Raw genomic sequence first — 21,018 nt, forward strand, 5'->3', positions numbered from 1 at the left:
CAAGCTGACAGTGATTGTCTCCTGGTTACCTTCTGCTCCCTCGTCTGGCTGTATCCAACTGTCATCTCTTGTCTTATCCTTAGATTGGCAGCTCGCTGGAGGAGGGGCCATCTTTTTGTGCTGGGCCTAGCACAATCGGATCCTGCTCCAAGGTGCTATGATAGTGCAAATATCACAGACAACAAGCGACTTGCTCAAATATCTGGACTAGAACAGGGAATGGCAGCACGATCTCCAGAGTCCTAGGGGAGGGCCCTAGTCATGAGGCTGCGTGTCCTCTCTGGAAACTAGCTTAACACTCTGCCAAGTTCCATCTGACCCACTAACTTGCCTGAACCAGCTGGAAAAACACCCCACCATGACACCAATGCATCATGGGTCCTCGACCTTGGTCAGCGAACCTTCACCAGGGTTCTGATTACAGCTCAAAAAAGACGACCCAACAAATTCCAGCCTGGTCGACCCAACAAATTCCAGCCTGGTCCAAAGGGTGGCTGCAGCCAGGAGAGCGGTGTAGGAATGAGGTGGAAGGGAAAAGGTCACGTGAGTCGGCAGGCGGTCATGCATGGCATGAACTAGCGATGGGCTGTGGAGCTGAGAGCTCTGAGGTCTAGGCTTGCCTTTGCCCCAAATTGCCTTGGGCAAGTCATTTCCCCTCCCCACCCTGTAAGCTTCACCAGGGCAAGGTCTTTCACCAAGGTCTTGCCTAGACTGGGCAAATCCACTGTGCTGGGCTGATACATGTCATCATGACCAGCACAGCGGGGCTTGAGCTGGGAACCTCCAGAGCTGAATTCACGAGTCGCTACAGGCAGACTTTCCAGCAGATACCTGTAACAGAGCCACCACCCCGGTGGACCACACCTGAGTTATGCTACACTCAGATGGGTGAAAGTGAGGCACCGAGCGAGTGGAATCCACTTGCCCAAGATCACACAGGGAACTGGGCCCAGGTCTCTGTCTTAGCTCAGTGCCTCAACCACAAGACAGGCCTCCTTTGCCCCACAGGAAGCCTAATATTCACCTATGCAGCAGCCACCAGGGCTCAGGAGCGACGGTTTTTGCCACATCAGACAGTAGGGGTCGCCCACTTTGTAGATTCTGCTGGTGGAGCACCCTGCAAACACTAGGGGCTCCTTGCATCCCTCCATTCCCTCCACAGCTTCCTGGGTGCCACCATCCCAACCCCCTCTAATTCAGGGACACACTGCAACTCCCCAGCCCCTTCCTCATGCCCTCCCGGCCGCAGGGCAGGTGCTCTGTGTGCTCCCCTTTCCCCCATGGCAGGGCCGCTGTGATCAATTTGACTCTGCCACAGGGTACTGGTGAGCTGGCTCTGTGCTGAAAACCTAACCATGTGGCATCAGCCTCTGCATCACCTTAGCTCCTATCCCAGTGAATTCAGCAGCTGAACCTTCCAGACCTAGTCAGTTGGCTGCATGGGCTGGGTGGGTATTTCTTGAACTAGCTTGGTGGTCTAGTTGTTACACCAAGGGAAAGCTAAGTAGGGGCCTTCTCACTGTAGGATCTAAGCATTAGGACTCCTGGGTTCTAGTCCCAGCTGTGGGAGGGCAGTGGGGTCTAGTGGTGACAAAGTGGACTGGGAGTCTGGTCTCCTGGTTTTTGTTCTCTGGAAGCCTAGCGGGTTAGAGCAGGGGTGGCTGGAGGTCAGGACTCCTGGGTTTTATTCACTGCGATAGGAGGAGAGAGTGTTCTTTCTGCTCTGCACAGCAGTAAGGAGTTGGCAGATCAGCTCGTCACTGGCCCCATTCTTGCTGTCTAATGCTTGTGCCAAGCTTCAAATAAGCCAGCAACTTACAACATGACTAAATGGTTCAGCCATTGGCAAATCTGCTTTGCTGGCCCTGCCAGGAGAAAGGCTGCTGCTTCCTCCCATCGTAGGCAGGGTCTTTGGGGATGGGGCAGGGGGTTTATGCCATAGCCTCTGCCCCACCCTAACTCCAAATCGAATTCCCCCAGTGCAGCCCCCTTGCAATGAGCTGCAGCTGAGAAGCTGGCCTTCGGCCCCCTCCATAACACAGTGCAGAATGGAGTGGGGTGTCCAAGTTCAGCTAGTTTGGCTTTCTTTGAGTTGGGTTATGACACTGCATTGAGACTTAGGAAATCCGGGTTCAATTGCTAGCTCTGACACATTCTTCCTGTGTGACCTTGGGCAAGTCACTGCATCACTCTGGGCCTCAGTTTCAGCTCATCTGTGAAATGGGGAGAATGATTCTTCCCTTGTCAATTTACAGTGTAAGATCTTTGGCGCAAGGGCTGTTTCTCACCATACATCTGTGCAGCATCTGGCAGGATGGGGCCCTGATTTCTGCCAAGGTCTGCACAGCACCTCGCATGGCAGAGCCCTGATCCTGGCAAAGGTCTGTGCAGCGCCTGGCACGATGGGGCCCTGCTCTCCATCAGGGGGCCTGTGCAGTGCCTGGCCCAACAAGAGCCCTGATCTCTGTTAAGACCTGGGAGCGCTACTGTAACATAAATATCAATGATTGAAGAGGTAGAAGAGGACAAACTGCAGCTGCAATAGGCGATAAAAGAGACCGGTGTGTCTGTTTCCTTCTTACAAAGCACCAGTCACCGACTGGGACAAATCCTGCAGCTCTTACTAAGGCTAAACTCCAAGGCCCAACGTGTTCTTCGTACTAGGACAGGGTCCCTTTAATTAGTGACTAGCAAGTACTTGCCAGTTTAGCAACCCCCAACACTGTCCAAACTCTATTCAGTGTGACCATCTAATCTGGCCCTCGTAGTTGGACCGGCTTTGAATAATGAGGCAGTAGCCATGAAACATTATGTGGTAAATTATCGAGGCTCTGAATAAAGTCAGTTGTCTGTGGCATGCGGCTCTATAGAGATGCATTGATTGGCAGGTCAACCGGTGATGCAGCTGGGAGGTAAATGCCAACATCTTCACGGCCTTTGAATTCGGGGGGGCCAAACCATGGCCCAGTTTTCAGTCGCAGCTGAAGCCAGTGGGAACTGTGGTGGTGCAAAGATAGGAGCTGAGGTACTATGGTGATGAAGGCAGATCAGAACCTCCATAGAACAGAATATGCCTAGACCTCGCCCAAGATTGGAGCCCCATTGTGTTTGGTGCTGCACAGACCTTGGCCCCATTTTGTGACACAAAGCGATAGACTGACCCTGCCTCAAAGAGCTCACAGTTTAAACAGACAGCTGGGGTAACTGAGGCACGAGGAGTTTTACATCTGGGATTTTTTCCGGAGTCATGGTCCAGTGCCTTACCCATAACACCATCCTTCCGACACAGAACTAAGGCCATGCAAATATCCCTCCCACCCCCAGGGACTGGCCTATAGTGGGTGTTTTCCCAGGCTAAGGAGTTCAGGCTTTGAATGGAGCAGCTCCATCCCCAGGTCTTGACACGCAGTCCCCTGCATCTGTTACCGCCTCTGCTTTTTGTGTAACTACATTTGGCTTTGACCTGTTACCACTGGCTCTGCTGAACCGATGCACTGGTTGACATTCCTAACCAGCAGATGAACAATGGCCTTGTGGGAAAGAACTGGGACCCAGGAGATCCCTTGAGCAAATCACGTAATCGTTCTGTGCCTCAGTTTTCCTGTTTGTAAAATGGGGGAGAATTATCTTTCTTTGGCTGTTTAGACTGAGCTCTTCAGGGCAGGGACTGTCTCTTGCTGTGCACCCATGCAGTGCCTACCACACTGGGGTGGCCTGCAATCTAACTGGGGTCTGTGCAGCGCCTGGCACAAGAGGGGGGTCCTGATCTCAGTCAGGGTCATTGAGCACCTGGCAGAAGAAGGGGGCTCTGATCTCAGTCAGGATCCATGGAGCACTCAGCACAAGAGGGGGGTCCTGATCTCGGTCAGGCTCTGTGGAGCATCCTTCATGACTGGAAGGGGTGGGGGTGGAGGGCCCTAATCGCAGGTCACCTGCATCCCAGTCCACTGTCTTACCTGCAGGGCCATCTTAGATTTAATTTTTCCTCCACTTCCCAGATCAACGTGCTCATGCAGCCGTCTCTGATGGCTGAACCCAGGTAAATGTGTCACAAGACACCCGCAACGCTCCCCAGTGGGAGAAACCAGACCTAGGCACTTTGACCTCTAGAACCCACAGGCCCTTTACCAAGCCACCCAGAGCCCTGGTCGTGTAAAAAGCTTGTACATTTCTGAACACAGTCCCTCCAGCAGAGAGCACTGGTGCATTTCCTTTCTCATCCCCTCTCCAATTCCAGAAGGCTGGCTTCCCCTGACTTTGCTCTGTGGGGATGTCACAATTCTGAGCCCCAAGCCTTAGACTGAACCTGTCCTCCAGCGAGACCCAGTGCACTTTGCTGCATTTTTCTCCATTTTCCCCTTTAATTTTTTTCAGCTTTTTTCCCTTTTCATTTGAACTAATCCCTTAAAACAGGAGTATAACTTTAACCAAATGAGCTGATTAAAGCTTATATAATCCTCTCAAAGACCCTTAAATCAGGATCTCTTTGCCGCAAGGCGGAAAACAGGAATCTAGGAAGGTTTCACCCCCCTAGCAAAGGTGCCTAGTGACATTTGCAAAGCAGATGACTGATGGTGGATTTTAACAAGCCCTGTTTTGTTTGCCATAGAAGGGACACCTGTTCTGCTGGGCTACATGGAAGATTCACAGACACAGGGACTTTAATCTCAAGCCACAGGTACAAATCCATGGCAGAAGCACCTCGATCAAACTAAAAAGCTCTTTTGCCAGCTCTCCTATCGATATTTCAGCACTGGGAGCAACTCCGCAGCAGCGTCTTAGGTAGACGCCAAATCTCTCCAGGGCTCCACGGACTCTTCCATCAGCCTTCTAAAGCCCCAGTCTGTTGCACACCAGATTCCCCTTGAGGGGAGTGACCTCTGGACTGCTGGATCTAGGAGCGTGACGTTCAATTACAGAAGGAGTTGCATTAGCTCAGAGGCAGCAGCAGCCCTGTAATCACCTTTTGGGTTTGAGATCCATGCAGCTCTAGAAGTATTTTGGATCCTAGAGTATTTTTTGTAGCCTGGGGTTATTTCTGAGGGCAAGGTGCTTCCAGCGGGACCATGTCTTTCGCCGAATTCTTACACCAGGTGGGCGGCATGGGACGTTTCCAAATTATCCACACAATGTTGCTTACCATCCCCATCGTGCTGATGGCCAGCCACAACCTCCTGCAGAACTTCACCGCCGCCATCCCGGGGCACCACTGCCAAGTCCATATCAATGCCAACAACACCCGCTACGCTAATGCCACCCTGCACCTGGGCTCCCAGGACCTGCTCCAGGTCACCATCCCCATGGACAGGAACCGGCAGCCAGAGAAGTGCCGCCGTTTTGTCACCGCTCAGTGGCAGCTCCTGGACCCCAACGTCACCGAGCCCAATGGAACTCAGCTGGACACAGAGCCCTGCACGGAAGGATGGACCTACGATAGGAGCGTGTTCACCTCCACCATCATTACCGAGGTGAGACATACTCCGTTGCTAGGAACTAGGTGGAATGGGCATGTTGGGGGCACCAGGTGCCATTAATGTCCAGGTGCTCTGGAATCAGAGAGAGGAGGATCGCATACATAACTAGGTAGACAAAGGGATGTGTATGGGACAGAGAGACACAGCGGTTTGTATGGGGACAGAGATACAGCAAGACACAAAATCTTCAATAAGTTATTGGAATGTGTTGGAGACAACTTGTTTCAAAAGGTGAGGAAGTGGCTGGGGGGGAGGGGGAGCGGTGTCGGCTATTTTAGACTTGATTCTGACTAGCTGAGGAATTGGTTGAGAACCTGAAGACAGAAGGCAATTTGAGCGAAAGTGATCATGAAATGAGAGATTTAGTGATTCTAAGGAAAGGAAGGAGTGAGAGCAGCAGAATGAGGACAATGGACTTCAAAAAAGCCCATTTTAACAAACTCAGAGAACTGGTAGGTGGGGTTCCAGGGGAAGAAAATCTAAGGGTATGTCTACACTACGGAATATGGTCGAATTTATAGAAGTTGGTTTTTTAGAAATCGGTTTTATATATTCGAGTGTGTGTGTCCCCACAGAAAATGCTCTAAGTGCATTAAGTGCATTAACTCGGCGGAGTGCTTCCACAGTACCGAGGCTAGCGTCGACTTCCGGAGTGTTGCACTGCGGGTAGCTATCCCACAGTTCCCACAGTCTCCGCTGCCCATTGGAATTCTGGATTGAGATCCCAATGCCTGATGGGGCTAAAACATTGTCGCGGGTGGGTCTGGGTACATATCGTCAGGCCCCCGTTCCCTCCCTCCCTCCGTGAAAGCAAGGGCAGACAATCGTTTCGCGCCTTTTTTCCTGAGTTACCTGTGCAGACGCCATACCACGGCAAGCATGGAGCCCGCTCAGGTAACCGTCACCCTATGACTCCTGGGTGCTGGCAGACGCGGTACGGCTTTGCTACACAGTAGCAGCAACCCATTGCCTTGTGGCAACAGACGGTACAGTACGACTGGTAGCCGTCATCGTCATGTCCGAGGTGCTCCTGGCCACGTCGGCTGGGAGCGCCTGGACAGACATGGGCGCAGGGACTTAATTTGGAGTGACTTGACCAGGTCATTCTCTTTAGTCCTGCAGTCAGTCCTATTGAACCGTCTTATGGTGAGCAGGCAGGCGATACGGATTGCTAGCAGTCGTATTGTACCATCTTCTGCCAGGCAGGCAAGAGATGAGGATGGCTAGCAGTCCTACTGCACCATCTTCTGCCGAGCAGCCATGAGATGTGGTTGGCATGAAGTCCTTCTGCACCGTCTGCTGCCAGCCAAAGATGTAAAAGATAGATGGAGTGGATCAAAACAAGAAATAGACCAGATTTGTTCTGTATTCATTTGCTTCCCCCCTCCCCCGTCTAGGGGACTCATTCTTCTAGGTCACACTGCAGTCACTCACAGAGAAGGTGCAGCGAGGTAAATCTAGCCATGTATCAATCAGAGGCCAGGCTAACCTTCTTGTTCCAATAAGAACGATAACTTAGGTGCACCATTTCTTATTGGAACCCTCCGTGAAGTCCTGCCTGAAATACTCCTTGATGTAAAGACACCCCCTTTGTTGATTTTAGGTCCCTGAAGCCAACCCTGTAAGCCGTGTCCTCAGTCGCCCCTCCCTGCGTCAGAGCAACGGCAAACAATCGGGCATCTGAGAGTGCTGTCCAGAGCGGTCACAATGGAGCACTCTGGGATAGCTCCCGGAGGCCAATACCATCGAATTGTGTCCACAGTACCCCAAATTCGAGCCGGCAAGGTCGATTTAAGCGCTAATCCACTTGTCAGGGGTGGAGTAAGGAAATTGATTTTAAGAGCCCTTTAAGTCGAAATAAAGGGCTTCATTGTGTGGACGGGTGCAGGTTTACATCGATTTAACGCTGCTAAATTCGACCTAAAGTCCTAGTGTAGACCAGGGCTAAGGGAAAAAGGAGTTCAAGAGGGCTGGCCGTTTCTTAAAGAGACAATATTAAAGGCACAACTGCAAACCATCCTGATACACAGGAAAGACAGTAAGAAAGGTAAGAGGCCAATATGGTCCATCAGGAGATCTTCAATGACCTGAAAATCAAAAAGGAAACCTACAAAAAGTGGAAACATGGACTAATGGCTAAGGATGTGTACAAAAGAATAGTGCAAGTATGAAGGGACAAAATCAGAAAGGCTAAGGCACAAAACAAGTTACACCTAGCAAGGGATATAAAAGGCAATAAGTGAAGATTCTATAAATACATCAGGAGCAAGAGAAAAGCAAAGGAAAATGTAGGTCCTTTACTTAGCAGGGAAGGAGAGCTGCTAATGGATGACATTAAGACTGAAGAGTTTAATGCCCATTTTGCTTCAGTCTTCACTGAAAAGGATAATTGTGACAAGATGTTTAACAGATTTAACATTAAGAACCAGGGGGAAGGAACACAAGCCAGAATAGGGAAAGAACAGATTAAAGAATATTTAGACAAGTTAGATGTATTCAAGTTGGCACAGCCAGATGAAATTCACCCTAGGGTACTTAAGGAACTACCTGCAACAATCTCAAAACCATAAGTGTTTATCCTTGAGAACTCAAGGAAGATGGGTGAGGTCCCAGAGGACTGGAGAAGGGCAAATGTACCTATTTCTAAAAAGGGGAATAAGAAGGAATCATAGAATCATAGATCAGTCGGCCCACTACAATACTTGGAAAGATACTGGAACAAATTATTTAACAATCAGTTTGTAAGCACCTAGAGAATAATAGGGTTGTAAGTAATAGCCAACATGGATTTGTCAAGAACAAATCATGACAAACCAACCTAATTTCCTTCTTTGACAGAGTAACTGGCTAGTGGATGGGGGGAAGCAGTATATGTGATAGGTCTTGATTTTAGCAAGGCTTTTGACACAGTCCCACATGACATGCAAATTAGGGAAATGTGGTCTAGATGAAACTACTATAACGGGGGGGTGCATATCTGGCTGAAAGACCATTCTCAGAATAGTAATCAATGGTTCGCTGTCAAATTGGGAGGATGTATCTAGTGGGGTCCCTCAAGTACTATTCGACATTTTCATTTAGTGACTAGGATCATGCAGTGGAGAGTATGTTTACCAAATTCGCAGGTGACACCATGATGGGAGGAGTTGCAAGCACCTTGAAGGGCAGGATTAGAATTCAAAAGGACCTTGATAAGTTGGAGAAATGTCTATGTCACAGGGTGACATCAGTTCTCTAAGAAGGAGCAGGGCCAATGCACCTGTGCTTGGTCAGCGTATAATGATTAGAAGGGGACACCTGGGTGCATCAGGTCTCATCAGTTAGGAAAGGGCGTAGAGAGAGTAGACATGGGAAGCCGCTGCTAGCTCCCTGGGAATAGCGACACAGACCAGAAGCAGGAAGTTCTGTGGATGGGAGGCCGTGGGAACCTGCTGGGAGAGACCTGCTGAGACAGAGCCAGGGAGCTGCAAGAATCAGGGAGTTCCTAAGCGATCCCTGGGAGGGGAGGCAGGGGAAACCTGCTGGGGGGAAAGGGCCTTCCAAGGAGAAAGCCCTGGGAGATGGTGCTCAGGGAACAGAGCATGGAAGATTCCTGCTGGAACCACTGAAAGGTAAAGGGGAAAAACCCCTGGAAGTAGGGTGACCATATTTCTTAAAGTAAAAACGGGATGGCCCAGAGCTTCCCCGAGCTGCTCCCCCATCCCCCATTCTCCCCTATCCCCCCACGCACAGAGCTCACCAGAGCTGCCCTCCCTATGCCGTCCAGGGCTGAGATGGACTCACTGAGCTCTGTGACACTTGCGGCGGGACTGGGGCTGACCCACCGAGCTCCATGCTGCCCAGGGGGTCAGCTCTGAAGAAGGCAGCACTGCCCGTCAGCAGCAAATTTCTCTGCTCTCCTGCTGGCAGGCAGTGCTGCTTTCAGTTGAGCCCCTGGACAGCAGCCCCCACCCTCCACTCTGCCTTGCAGCCGGGACAAATGCCCAGTTTTGGGGGAAAAGTAGGGATGGCCCGGACAGAGCTGAAAAATGTATGTCCCAGTTTGGCCGTGACGGTCCCAGTCACCCTAGCTGGAAGCTGTAGCCCAGGGTGGGCTGAGGAACTGTTTGTGTTGCGTTTGCCCAAAGCCTGGAGAAATAAAAGTGCCTGAGAAGAGACTTCGGGAGCAGCAGTGGGGTCTCTGGGAGCTGGGAAGCAGGGCAGCTTGTTACAGTCTGAAATCAACACAATGAAATTCAGTAAAGGCAAGTGCAAAGTACTGCAGTTAGGAAGGAAAAATACAATGCACAGCTACAGAAAGAGGACTAACTGGCTAAGCCGTCATACTGCTGGGAATGAGCTGGGGGTTATGGCGGACCACAGACTACAGAACATCACTTCCATGAATCCCAGTGATACTGATCAACACCACAGAAACTCTACAGTCCAAAATTACTCTGAAGGAAGTACAAAGGCCACTGCCTGGCCACATGGCACTGGGCTCTCTCAAGCTACCTGCTGGGAGCTAACATGCCCACAAATGCTTTGCTCTAATGACTGGGGTTCTTGGCAAAAACTGCCGAGAACATATCTGCAGAGATTTTGATTTGTTAGTCTATCCATCCATTTCCTTACGCACCCCTCTATCTACATGTCCTCACAATTCCTGTGGTAACTAAATGTCTGACCCCTTCGTGGCCTCCTCTAGGGCACCCCCACTAAGGTCTCAAGCCTCCGGTCCTCACCTCTATTGGGATGGAGTCCCACAACTCTCTCCCCCCAGAGCAAACTTGCCATTCTTCTTGCAACTCACTGTGATTATCCCTGCAGGCCTGACTTGAATTCAACACCTGCAGCTCTGCTTACCCAGGGCCCCGCCAGCTATCCGAAAGCAAAGTACAATTTATTCAGAACTAAAGCATTACAGAAAACCATACCTTGAAAACAATCAATAGTTTATACACGTGCCTGTCTTATCTGGCAGTCACCCATCGTCCAAATGAGGTAGGAACACAGTACTTCAAACCCTCCCCGTGCCTTTTGGGCACAGCATTATATCACTTCTTGGATCAGGTGAGAATTATCACTTCAGACCTTTCTCAGTCCTCTGTGTGGTCACCTTTGTCAACCAGTTCAAATCAGGGTTATGCAATTTCCCCAAGGGCTGAGGCTTCTCCAGACTTGTTTAACCCTGTTACTCACCCAGGAACCTGGAATACCAACCCTAGCCCATACAGATAACGGACAGCATTTATACAGGTGATATAGTAGTGTGAAACACATTCCATGTGTCTGTAATATCTATCCCCAGACACACCCATCATCTATCACCATACAAACCCCTCTCTGTTTCTCGTAGGTCTATTACCATGGTGTTTGTTACTGTAATTGCTTTTGCAAAATCAGCATCACCAGTGCATCTTTTGGGAGGGGAGAATGGTCAGGGCAGGGATGGCAGCCAGGGACAAGAACCCCTGGGCTGCTCCACATATGTGCTGCTTCCCACAGCCCCTGGGAGGAAGAGAATAGCCAGAGTGCCGTGCATTCTGGCCAGGTGCTCATTCTTCCCCTGCATCAGCCCTTATTCCAGCTCCACACCAGCCAGGGAGGCATCCAGCTCAGTGGGGATTCCTAGGAGGCCACACCACTCACTTTAAGGCTCCTTTATGTTGCCAGAGAGGCACAGAGGGGCCTAAGCATGAGTGAGAATCAGCCCCAGTGATTCCAGTGGGAGTTGCTCCAGGGTAATGAGAATAGGACACCCGTGACTGTGTTGCACAACCACAGCATGTGTAATGACAGCAACCACTGGTGTACATGGACACCAGGCACCTCGGACACTTTGTGAGTTCACAGCGCACTGGCTGTGACTTGTTGCAATGCTCCAGTGCTTTAGGATCTGACCACCATCCACTGGGCCTCTGCAGAAATTACTGACTTGCTCTCTGTCTCCCTTCCCCCACCTGCAGTGGGACCTGGTGTGTAACTTGCGGAAGTTCCGGCAGATGGCGCAGTCAATCTACATGGCTGGGGTGCTGCTGGGAGCACTCGTGCTAGGCGGTCTCTCTGACAGGTAAGCTGACCTGGGCAGCACAGGGCAGGGACTCAGGAAACCTGCGTTCTATTCCCTGCTCTGCTGTGTGACCTGGGGCAAGTCCCTCCCTCTCTCTCTGCCCCACTTTTCCTTTTGGTACTCTGTCTGTTTGGGGCAAGCTCTCTGGGATGGTCTCTCACTTCAGCTCTGGGCAGTGTCCAGCACAATGGGGCCCTGATCTCAGTCAGGGGCGGAGCAGCGCCTGGCACAATGGAGCTTTGGTCTCACTGTGGGTCTGTGCAGCACCTGGCACAATGGAGCCCCAGTTTCAGTTGGGACCTCCGGTCCTAGTGAATTAGCCCAATGATCTGTGTTATACAAAAGTCAGACTGGACAATCTAATGCTCCCATCTAGCCTTAAAATCTGTCAACCATCACTCCACATTGTCCCCATCTTGTTCATGGTCTGTCGTCCATGGCAACCTAGCTGGACATGCCATTGGAAGCCAATGGTCCTATCAGCCCCAAGAATCACCTCCTCTCCAATCACATCATAGCCCATTTGACCACAGCTGAGCCCTGACCAGCTCAATGCCTGTTACTTATTCCCTTCTCTGTTAACTCAATGCCTGTTTCTTATTCCCTTCTCTGTCCCCCTTTGCCATAGGTTTGGACGCAAGGCAATGCTGATCTGGTCCTTTCTGCAGCTGGCTGTCATGGGAACCTGCACGGCCTTCTCCCCCAGTTACATCTCCTACTGTGTCTTCCGCTTCCTGGGTGGGATGGCGCTATCTGGCTTTGGGCTCAGCATCGCTTGCCTGAGTAAGCCCTGCCTGTTTAGCAGCTAGGTCTCAAGTGTCTCACCTCAACCCATAACAGATATTGTGACTGATGTACTAAAAGGTGCAATACCACCTGCTGGCACTGGGGATCTCCTGGGGGCTCAGTACACCTGCATGACCCAGGGGCCTGCAGGTAGCAAAGGGAGGAAGTGCAGAGCATGGAAGCAGGCTCCCATGGGGCTATTTCAGTTCAGGGTATTGGGCTGTTTGTACATTCTCCTTGCTACCACCTGCTGCCACTGGGCTATGGGCTGAAGCAGCTCCAGCCTCACAGGGTTGTAATACCATCTACTACCACTGGGGGAGCTGCAGCTCTGGAGGCTGCAATATCCCTGGCTACCACTGGGGGTCTGAAGGTAGCAGGGGCAAGAGTTGCTTTCTCCAGCATGGCTATTTCAGCTCGAAGTACAGAGCTGTTTTCACATTCCCTCTGCTGCCTCTTCTCTGTTGCAGCCCTGCAGGGTGCAGTAACATGTGGTGCCAGTGGGTCCAAGGAGAGTCAGGGCTAGCAGTATCCTCGTCACTGCCCATGGGCAGGTTAAACAAGGTTCCTTTCCTTGCAGTTGTGGAGTGGATCCCCACTCAGTTCCGCACCATCACCATTGCCATCACAGGATTCATCTATACCCTGGGCCAGATCCTGCTGGCGGGCTTGGCATATGGCATCCCCAACTGGCGCTGGCTCCAGCTGACTGTCTCTTTGCCTTTCTTCTTCTTCCTCATCTATTCCTGGTATGTGTCTCTGGAGAGCTCTCCTTCTAGGCGCAAGTGCTGTCCTCTTTCCTTGTGGTTGTTAGCAGACAGGATGGGGGGCAGTGTCTAGTGGTTAGAGCTAGGAGTCAGGACTCCTGGATTCTATTCTCAGCTCTCAGAGAAGCAGAATTACAGCAGGGAACTAGGAGTCAGGCATTTGGGTTTCAAGACGATGGTGCACAGAACTCCCGGGTTCTGTTCCTGGCTCTGCTGCTGACTCCCTGGGCAAGTTCCTGCTCCTGTCTGTGCCTCATTTCCCCCCTCTGTAACACAGATAATTATCTTGTGCTGCATTATTTCAGCTGATCCTGCTTTGAGGACCCCATCGAAGTTGTGGGTCACATCACTGACCTTTCAGAGTAGCAGCCATGTTAGTCTGTATCCGCAAAAAGAAAAGGAGTACTTGTGGCACCCTTAGAGACGAACAAATTTATTTGAGCATAAGCTTTCGTGAGCTACAGCTCACTTCATGGGATGCGTCCGATGAAGTGAGCTGTAGCTCATGAAAGCTTATGCTCAAATAAATTTGTTCGTCTCTAAGGTGTCACAAGTACTCCTTTTCTTATCATTGACCTTGGTTCTGCAAGAGAAACATTTGACTATCCTTTTTCAACAGGTGGTTCGCAGAATCTGCCCGCTGGCTGGTTCTGGCAGGTAAAGCTGACAGAGCAGTGAAGGTGCTTCAAAGGGTCGCCAGAGTGAATGGGAAACGGGAAGAAGGGGAGAAGATTACCACAGAGGTAAAGAGACCCAATGGAGTCTTTAATGAAGGGCTTGCTCCTCAGGTGGTCTAAATGGACACAACTCCACTGGAGTCATTCATTTACACCAGCTGATGATCAGGCCATTTAACCTTTTAATCTATCAGAGGACACAGAACTAGGGCCTGTCCCACCAGATTTCTAGCACTGGGCAAAGGAGATTGAATAAAGCCTGATTTCAACAGAGAGCTGGCCCAGCTCTGGCTTCCTCCCTTGCTCCAAAGAGATGTTAACTTAGTCCCCTGCGGATATTTGTCTATGTTATAAAACCAGCACATCATTTCACACGATTGGTAGTCTGGGCTCAAAGGAGGCCCAGGGCTGGGATAGCAGCTAGGGCTGTGGGTCAGGATTGAGGGGCACTGGCAGAGTGAGTGGGGGATAGGGTTCAAATAGCTGGGTGGGGGAGGGAAAGAGCTGTATAATTGAGCACTGATCTTAGTTGTGGCCTCTTGGTGCTACCATAATATTACTAATAGTATCAATAATATCAGGCCTGTATGGTCAATACATGTGGACTCTATATCCAATCATAAGTAGGTCTTGTTGAATTGAAACCTGAGGTCCATGAGAGTTTGCCTCAGTAAGGAATGACTAGCTACCATTTGCCGAAGCAAGGAGCCATTTGCAGGTCCTGTGTCATCACAGCTGAATCCATGGGGCTGTTATGGGCTTCCCGACTGACCTTTTTGTTCCCTACTAGATCCTAAATTCCAAAATGCAGAAGGAACTGTCAATGGTGAAGTCATCCTACAGTGTCTCGGATCTGGTACGCACACCTGCCATACGCCGGATATTCTGCTGCCTCTCAGTTGTGTGGTAAGAGCACTCCTTCCCTTTGTCCCTGATCCTAAATCTGGATCCAAATTAGGTTTGGCAGACCCACTCTTGATTTGAATTCTAATCCTGCCCTTCAAAGTGCTTGCAACCCCTTCCATCATGGTATCGCCTGCAAATCGATACTTAGTCCATTTCCAAGCATAAATAATCCACAGATTTTGGACATTTGTCTGCCTAAGGGTTATTCATCCATGCTTCAATCCATCCCTAGACATACTCAGTCTGTCTGTCTACCTTATGTGTCTATCTAGCTCTTATCTTCCAGTCTGTCAGGTTCTTATCAGGTCTGTGGGTTTTCTCTCTAAAGCTGGTGCATTTTAGGGCCCTTTGTGTGTCCATTCAATCCTGGGCATCCCTGCTTTGAATAATGCCCCCCACACTGTGTTACATCACTGCACACACCAACCAGAGCACCCACAAGTGTAACACTAAAATTTCCCCTGGCCAACTCTAACTTGGGGGGGGGAGGGCCTTGTGGCTGTTCACAGGGCTGGCACAAGGGCCTAGATAGTGCTAAAGTCCCATCTAGATTGGGCTTAAATTGTGACTAGGCCTGGAGCTAAATCTCACCGGGCTGCACACTCAACAGGACTCTCACTCATCTCTTTTCCTCCCTCTCTATGGTGAACGGCAGGTTCTCGACCAGTTTCTCCTATTACGGGCTGGCCATGGATCTGCAGAACTTTGGCGTCAGTATCTACGTGATCCAGTTGATTTTTGGAGCTGTTGACTTCCCGGCCAAAGTGTTGGTCACCATCTCCATGTCCTACATTGGGCGCAGGATCACGCTCTCAGCCTTCCTCTTCCTGGCTGGGCTTGTCATCATTGTCAACATCTTTGTGCCCAGAGGTGGGTTTGGTCCAGTCCACATACGACAATGCTTAGCGCGTAACCTCCAAGAAATGTCAATGAGTCTAAAGTAACTCAAACAAAGAGTAATTGACTCCCTCAGTCATACCTAACCACCTATCTATCTCCATACACAGCCACCTATCTGAATAGTCCTGAGGTAGGCGCGAGTGAGGTCAGAGCGGAAGAGGACAAAACAATCAAGATGAGAGATGGAGGAGATTCTTACCCATGGGAGAGAGGGGAAAGGCTGGGTCTTGGAGAAGTGACGAAGGAAGAAAGAGCAGGGTTGGGGATATGCCAGGTGAAACAGGGCAGAGGAGAGAGGCTGCCAAGGTTACAGTGCTGGGATGCAGAATGGAAGGGAGGCAAGGGAGAGCTCGGAGTTTGCAACAGGGTTCTAGCCCTGGATTCTCCTTGTCCCCTCTTTGCAGAGCTGCAAATAGTCCGCACATCACTGGCTGTGATTGGGAAGGGATGTCTTTCGGCCACCTTCAACTGCGTGTTTCTATTCACAACTGAGCTCTATCCCACACCGATCAGGTAAGATGCTGTATTTCCAGCTGACCCCTACTGAGCCCTGCACCCCATTCCTTGCAGCACAGTGCCCCCTAGCATGGCACTGCAGCATTGGAGTCAGCACTGACTGAGAGGGGAGAGTATACCCCTAGTGAGCCCACACCCTGCCTCCTGCAGCACAGCGCCCCCTCGTGCCATGCTGGGACACGGGGGTCTGCACTGGCTGTGAGAAGACAGCATATCCTACTGAGCCCTCACCCTGCTCCCGGCAGCACAGCGCCCCCTAGTGCCATGCTGGGGTCAGCACTGTGAAGGGTGAGCAGCACATCCTGCTGTGTCACTGTTTAGCATTCCCACCCAGCAGTTCTGCACTCCCAGTACTGAGCTGACCCTTCTCTGTTCTGGATGGTTATTTCCCTGCAACGCCAGGCAGACCGGACTGGGCTTTGGCAGCACCATGGCCCGGGTAGGAGGTATTGTGGCTCCCTTGGCCAAGATGTTGGATGAATACTTCTCCTTCCTGCCGCCAATCGTCTACGGTGCTGCCCCAATCATCTCTGGCATTGCGGCCACCTTCCTCCCGGAGACTCTCAACCAACCACTGCCAGACACTGTGGAGGAGGTGGAGAGCAGGTTGGTCTGATGGAAGGTCTCCCCGCTCTTCCTGTCTGACTCTGGCACCTGCGGCCATGACAGGGTTTGGGCTCCAAAGGCCAAAACACTCAGCTGGTGCTTGGGATCAGCCCTGTCCGCCCCGCAGCCAGCCAGGCAAATTGTGCAGAGAGTTGTTATTATTTGTATGACTGTGGCACCCAGGTGTCCAATCATGGCCCTGGACCCTGTTGTGCTAGGTGCTGTACAAAGGGTTTCCTGATATCCTCTATCCACTGACTGATTCCAGTGAGTAGAAAGAGACTGGGTTTGTATGTCAAAAGATAGATAGCTATCCAGGCTCCCATCAGACCAGGCACTGCACAGACCCCACCCAAGGTTGGGGCCCCTGTTGTGCTGGGCACTGTATAAATGCACAGTGAGACAGATTCGTCCTGAAGATCTGACAGTCTAAATCTGTGACAGTCCAAAATGTGGGGTGTGCCAGAGGAACATTTGTGGGGGGTGGCAGGGCCTGGGCCAACTTCCGGGGGAGCAGGGAGGGAGTGCCACCCAGCCCAACTCTGCTCCCAACTTTTGCCTGGCCCCGGCCCCAGCCTCAGCCCCTGTCCACGGCTCCGTTCCTAGCCTCAGACGTGCCCCCAGCTGGGGACCCCCTTACCCCTTTCTGTGTCCCCCCTCACCCCTCAGAACTGCGGTCCTGCTCCCGGTCCCAGCTCAGGGTGTGTGTGCACAGACAGGGGTAAGAGAGGGTGCAACAATGAAAAGTTTGGGGACCACTGGTCTAAATGGACAATGCGGGGAGTGGGGGAAACAGAACTTGCCCAGTGTCACAGTAGGTCAATAGCAGAGTTGGGATTAGAACTCAGTCTCCAGCCAGAGCACCAACCACTAGACCACAGGGTTTTTGAGTGGTATAATGCCCTTGTATTGTTGAAGTTCAGCCCTGGTGACTAATGTCTGAGCCTCATTTTAGTATTCAAACTGGCTGAAAAATAACTTATGCCTGTTTTGCCTCTCTGCTTCATTGGTATTTCCCCCCTTCTTTCATCAAAGGTCCCGAATGAAGAGGGGTGAAGACACCAAAGAGAAGATTCCCCTTCAGAACCAGGAGAAAGTTCTGCTCAGAGAGACTTGCTGATGGCACTCGGCCCCAGATGCCTTCGGGATCCATTGGGGTGGGGGGTCGCAGCTGCTCAGTTTCAAATATTCCGTCATCCAATTACACACGACTCTCACAGATAACAACTTGTCCCTTGAGACCCACACACAGGGCAGGTTTTTGCACACAAGGATTCAGGGGGGAAAGGGGTTAAATCTGCACCACAGCTTCGGCGAAGTGTTGCAAGAGAAACCTACTGGGAAAGGAATGTGCGGGCTGATTCAAAGCTCTCAGGGGCAGGCAGGAACCCCCCACCCCCAGGGCTAACCAAAGCTCTGAGCGTGCCAAGGAGCACAGCGATGCCCTTTATCTCCACGGTGACATCAGCTTTCTGTAATGCAACCTGTTCCCCCGCTGCTTTGAAAGGAGTCCGGGACAAACTCTGAACCATGCATTTCTTAATGCTCAGCAACCACACAGCTGCACAGGGAATGGAACCAGGGGCTAATGTAACTCAGCACCGACACGGATATCATTATACTGTGTTATCTGGCTGATGTACAGCAGCACTGCCGGCTGCCACTGAGGCATGTCCTGATGGCGCAGGACACCTGACCACTACTGGGGGGCTGCAGATAGCAGAGGGAGGAGGCATAGAACAGGAGATACAGACTCCAGTGGGATATGACATGCTCCCTGCTGCTCTCAGAGGCTGCTCTGCACCTGCCTGTCACAAGAGGGGGATAAAGATTATAGACCCCACTGGAAATACAGCAGGGATGGATCTGTCCCAAAGCTTGTGTTTCAGCCTGTGCACTGGAGAAAACAAGTCGTTGTATAGTGGGGAGCAAACATGGCCCTATAATAAACACACAGTCATTTCACAGCACAGTGTCTTGTGATGACTTAACCTCTGAGCCCAGGGCTGGTCCAGTGAGATGCAACAGATTGGGGGGAAATACATGCAACAGTGCATGTGAGCCTGTCTGCCCCCTAGTGTCTTCCTCTTGCAACTACAACAGCAGGCTGAGCTGTTTTAGCTCAAACAGTAGTAACAATAATGTGCTTTTTATTAGCAGAGCTCAAAGTGCTTTACAAAGAAGGGGAGTATCATTATCCCTGTTTAAAGGTGGGGAAAATGAGGCACAGAGAAGGGAAAATGACTTACTGAAGATCACCCAGCAGCAGAGCCAGGTCTTCTAAGCCACAGGGCAACACTCAGGCCTCTAGGTCACGTGGCACTGGGCATCAATGGTTCGACTGGCTGCTTCCAGCTGCCTCCTCCATGTCTGCCCCATTCTCCCGTCTCTAGAAACCCATAATGCTCAATCCCCATAGCTGTTAATTGCAAATACTTTCCTCATTGTGAGCCCTGTGGCAAGAAAGCTCCATAGATGGAGAAGTTGTGAGGTGAAGCTTTCTCTGTAGTGCTGTTCCCCTTGGCCCAAGTGGTTTGCCAGTATTCAGGGCCTTGTAGGGCTGTTTCCATTAGCAGGAGAAATTGATGATTCAGACAGGTATGTTCTGGGTAGGTTTTCATAGATTCACAGAGTTTGAAGTCAGAAGGGCCCATTATATAATCTAGTCTGATTACCTGTACTGAGCCCAATAACTTGCGTTTGGCTAAAGCATCTTCCAGCAAGGCAGCCAGTTTGGATTTGGAGACATCAAGTGATGGAGAATCCACCATTCACCTCAGGAGTTTGTTCCAATGGCTAATCATTCACACTGGGAAACACTGTTGCCTCCAATTGGAATGTGTCTGGCTTTAACTTCCAGTCATTGGTTCTTGTTCTGCCTTTCCCAGTAGGCTAAAAAGCCCTTTAGTACCTGGGATTTTCTCCCATGAAGGTCCTTGTACACGGTGGTCAAGTCACCTCTCAATCTTCTTTTCCTTGAGAAGCTAAACAGAATGAGCTGCCCAGGTCTCTCACTGTCAGGCATTTTCTCCAGCCCTCAAATCGTTTTTCTGGCTCTCAGCTGCACCCTCGCCAATTTTTCAACATCCTTTCAAGAATGTGAGCACCAGAACTGGATGCAGTATTCCACTCTGGGTCTCACCAATGCCTTATACAGAGGTAAAAATCTCCTCCCTGCTCCTACTCACTACTCCCCTGTTTATACAACTAAGGATCGCATCGCACTGGGAGCTCATGATATAATCTAGTTTAGGGGTCTCAAACATGTGGCCCATGGAGTTATTTCCTGCGGCCCGCCATACCTCCCCTTTCCCCCTGCCCCGTGTGCCACACCCCCGTTCCTCCGCCTACCTTCCAGAGCTTCCCACCGACAAACAGCTGTTTGGCAGTGCTTAGGACTTTCCGGGAGCGAGGGGGAAGGAGCGGAGATGTGGCGCGCCCAGGGGAGGAGGAGGAGAAGAGGCAGGTCTGGGATGGGGATTTGGGGAAGGGGTTGGAATAGGGGCAGGGAGGGGGGCGGAGTTGGGGTGGGGACTGTGGGGAACGGGTTGGAATGGGGGTGGGGAAGGGGTGGAAAGAGGCAGGGCAGGGGCAGGGCCTCATGGAAGGGGTGGTGTGGGGGCGGGGCCAGGGGCAGAGGGGGGCGCTTTTGTATCTTTGTATGAAAAGGTGTCAGTGATGTGGTCCTCGGGCCAATGTACTAGTTTTCATGTGGCCTTTGTGGTGATTTGAGTTTGAATCCCTGATCTAGTTTATTCACAAAGAATGCACACACAATCCTGTTTCCCCAAACACAGAAGAAAATAACAACAGCCAACAGTTTCTCTGCTCAGAAATCCCCAAGTCTGCCCCACCAACAGGCTCTGTGCTCAAGAAGCCCTGCATCTCTGCCTCCTCTCAAGCTCCCACAACTGCTTCTGGCTTCCTGCCTCCAGCACACACAGGCTGCAAAGCCATCCTCCTAGCCCCTGTGTCTGCAATCTGGGAAACCCCTCAGCAGGCAGGGCTTAGCCCTGAGCTCCCAGAGGGGGTCACTTCATTCTTTGTAGCTGGTGCTACTGTATAAAGGGGCTTAATTGCTTCTTCCACAAATTGAAACAGTGCTTGGCACACCCATCAGCTTTAGCAAAGTCTGTGATTATTGTTCAGGAGTTCTCAAATTTCATTACACCGCAACCCCAGGAGAGGGGACCGAAGCCTGAGCCTGCCTGAGCCCCACCACTCTGGGCTGGAGGGCCAAAGCCAAAGCCCAAGGGCTTCAGCACTGGGAAGTTGGGCTTGGGCTTCTGCTTCAGCGTCGGGCCCCAGCAAGTCTAACGCCAGACCTGGTGACC

The 21,018-nt window shown here is 51.2% G+C and overlaps 1 protein-coding gene across 1 annotated transcript; it reads left to right on the plus strand.

Moving 5' to 3' along the window:
• Window positions 1–5,066: 5,066 nt before the first annotated feature.
• On the plus strand, window positions 5,067–17,804 carry LOC144267529 (solute carrier family 22 member 6-A-like). Its single transcript, XM_077821574.1, has 10 exons — window positions 5,067–5,468; window positions 11,423–11,526; window positions 12,155–12,309; window positions 12,893–13,061; window positions 13,699–13,822; window positions 14,547–14,662; window positions 15,318–15,532; window positions 15,967–16,075; window positions 16,481–16,684; window positions 17,720–17,804. Exons 1-10 carry the CDS (start codon window positions 5,067–5,069, stop codon window positions 17,802–17,804), a joined length of 1,683 nt encoding a protein of 560 aa, XP_077677700.1.
• The last annotated feature ends 3,214 nt before the right edge of the window (window positions 17,805–21,018 follow it).

Source organism: Eretmochelys imbricata, chromosome 7 (genome assembly GCF_965152235.1).
Source record: "Eretmochelys imbricata isolate rEreImb1 chromosome 7, rEreImb1.hap1, whole genome shotgun sequence".
Lineage (NCBI taxonomy): Eukaryota > Metazoa > Chordata > Testudines > Cheloniidae > Eretmochelys > Eretmochelys imbricata.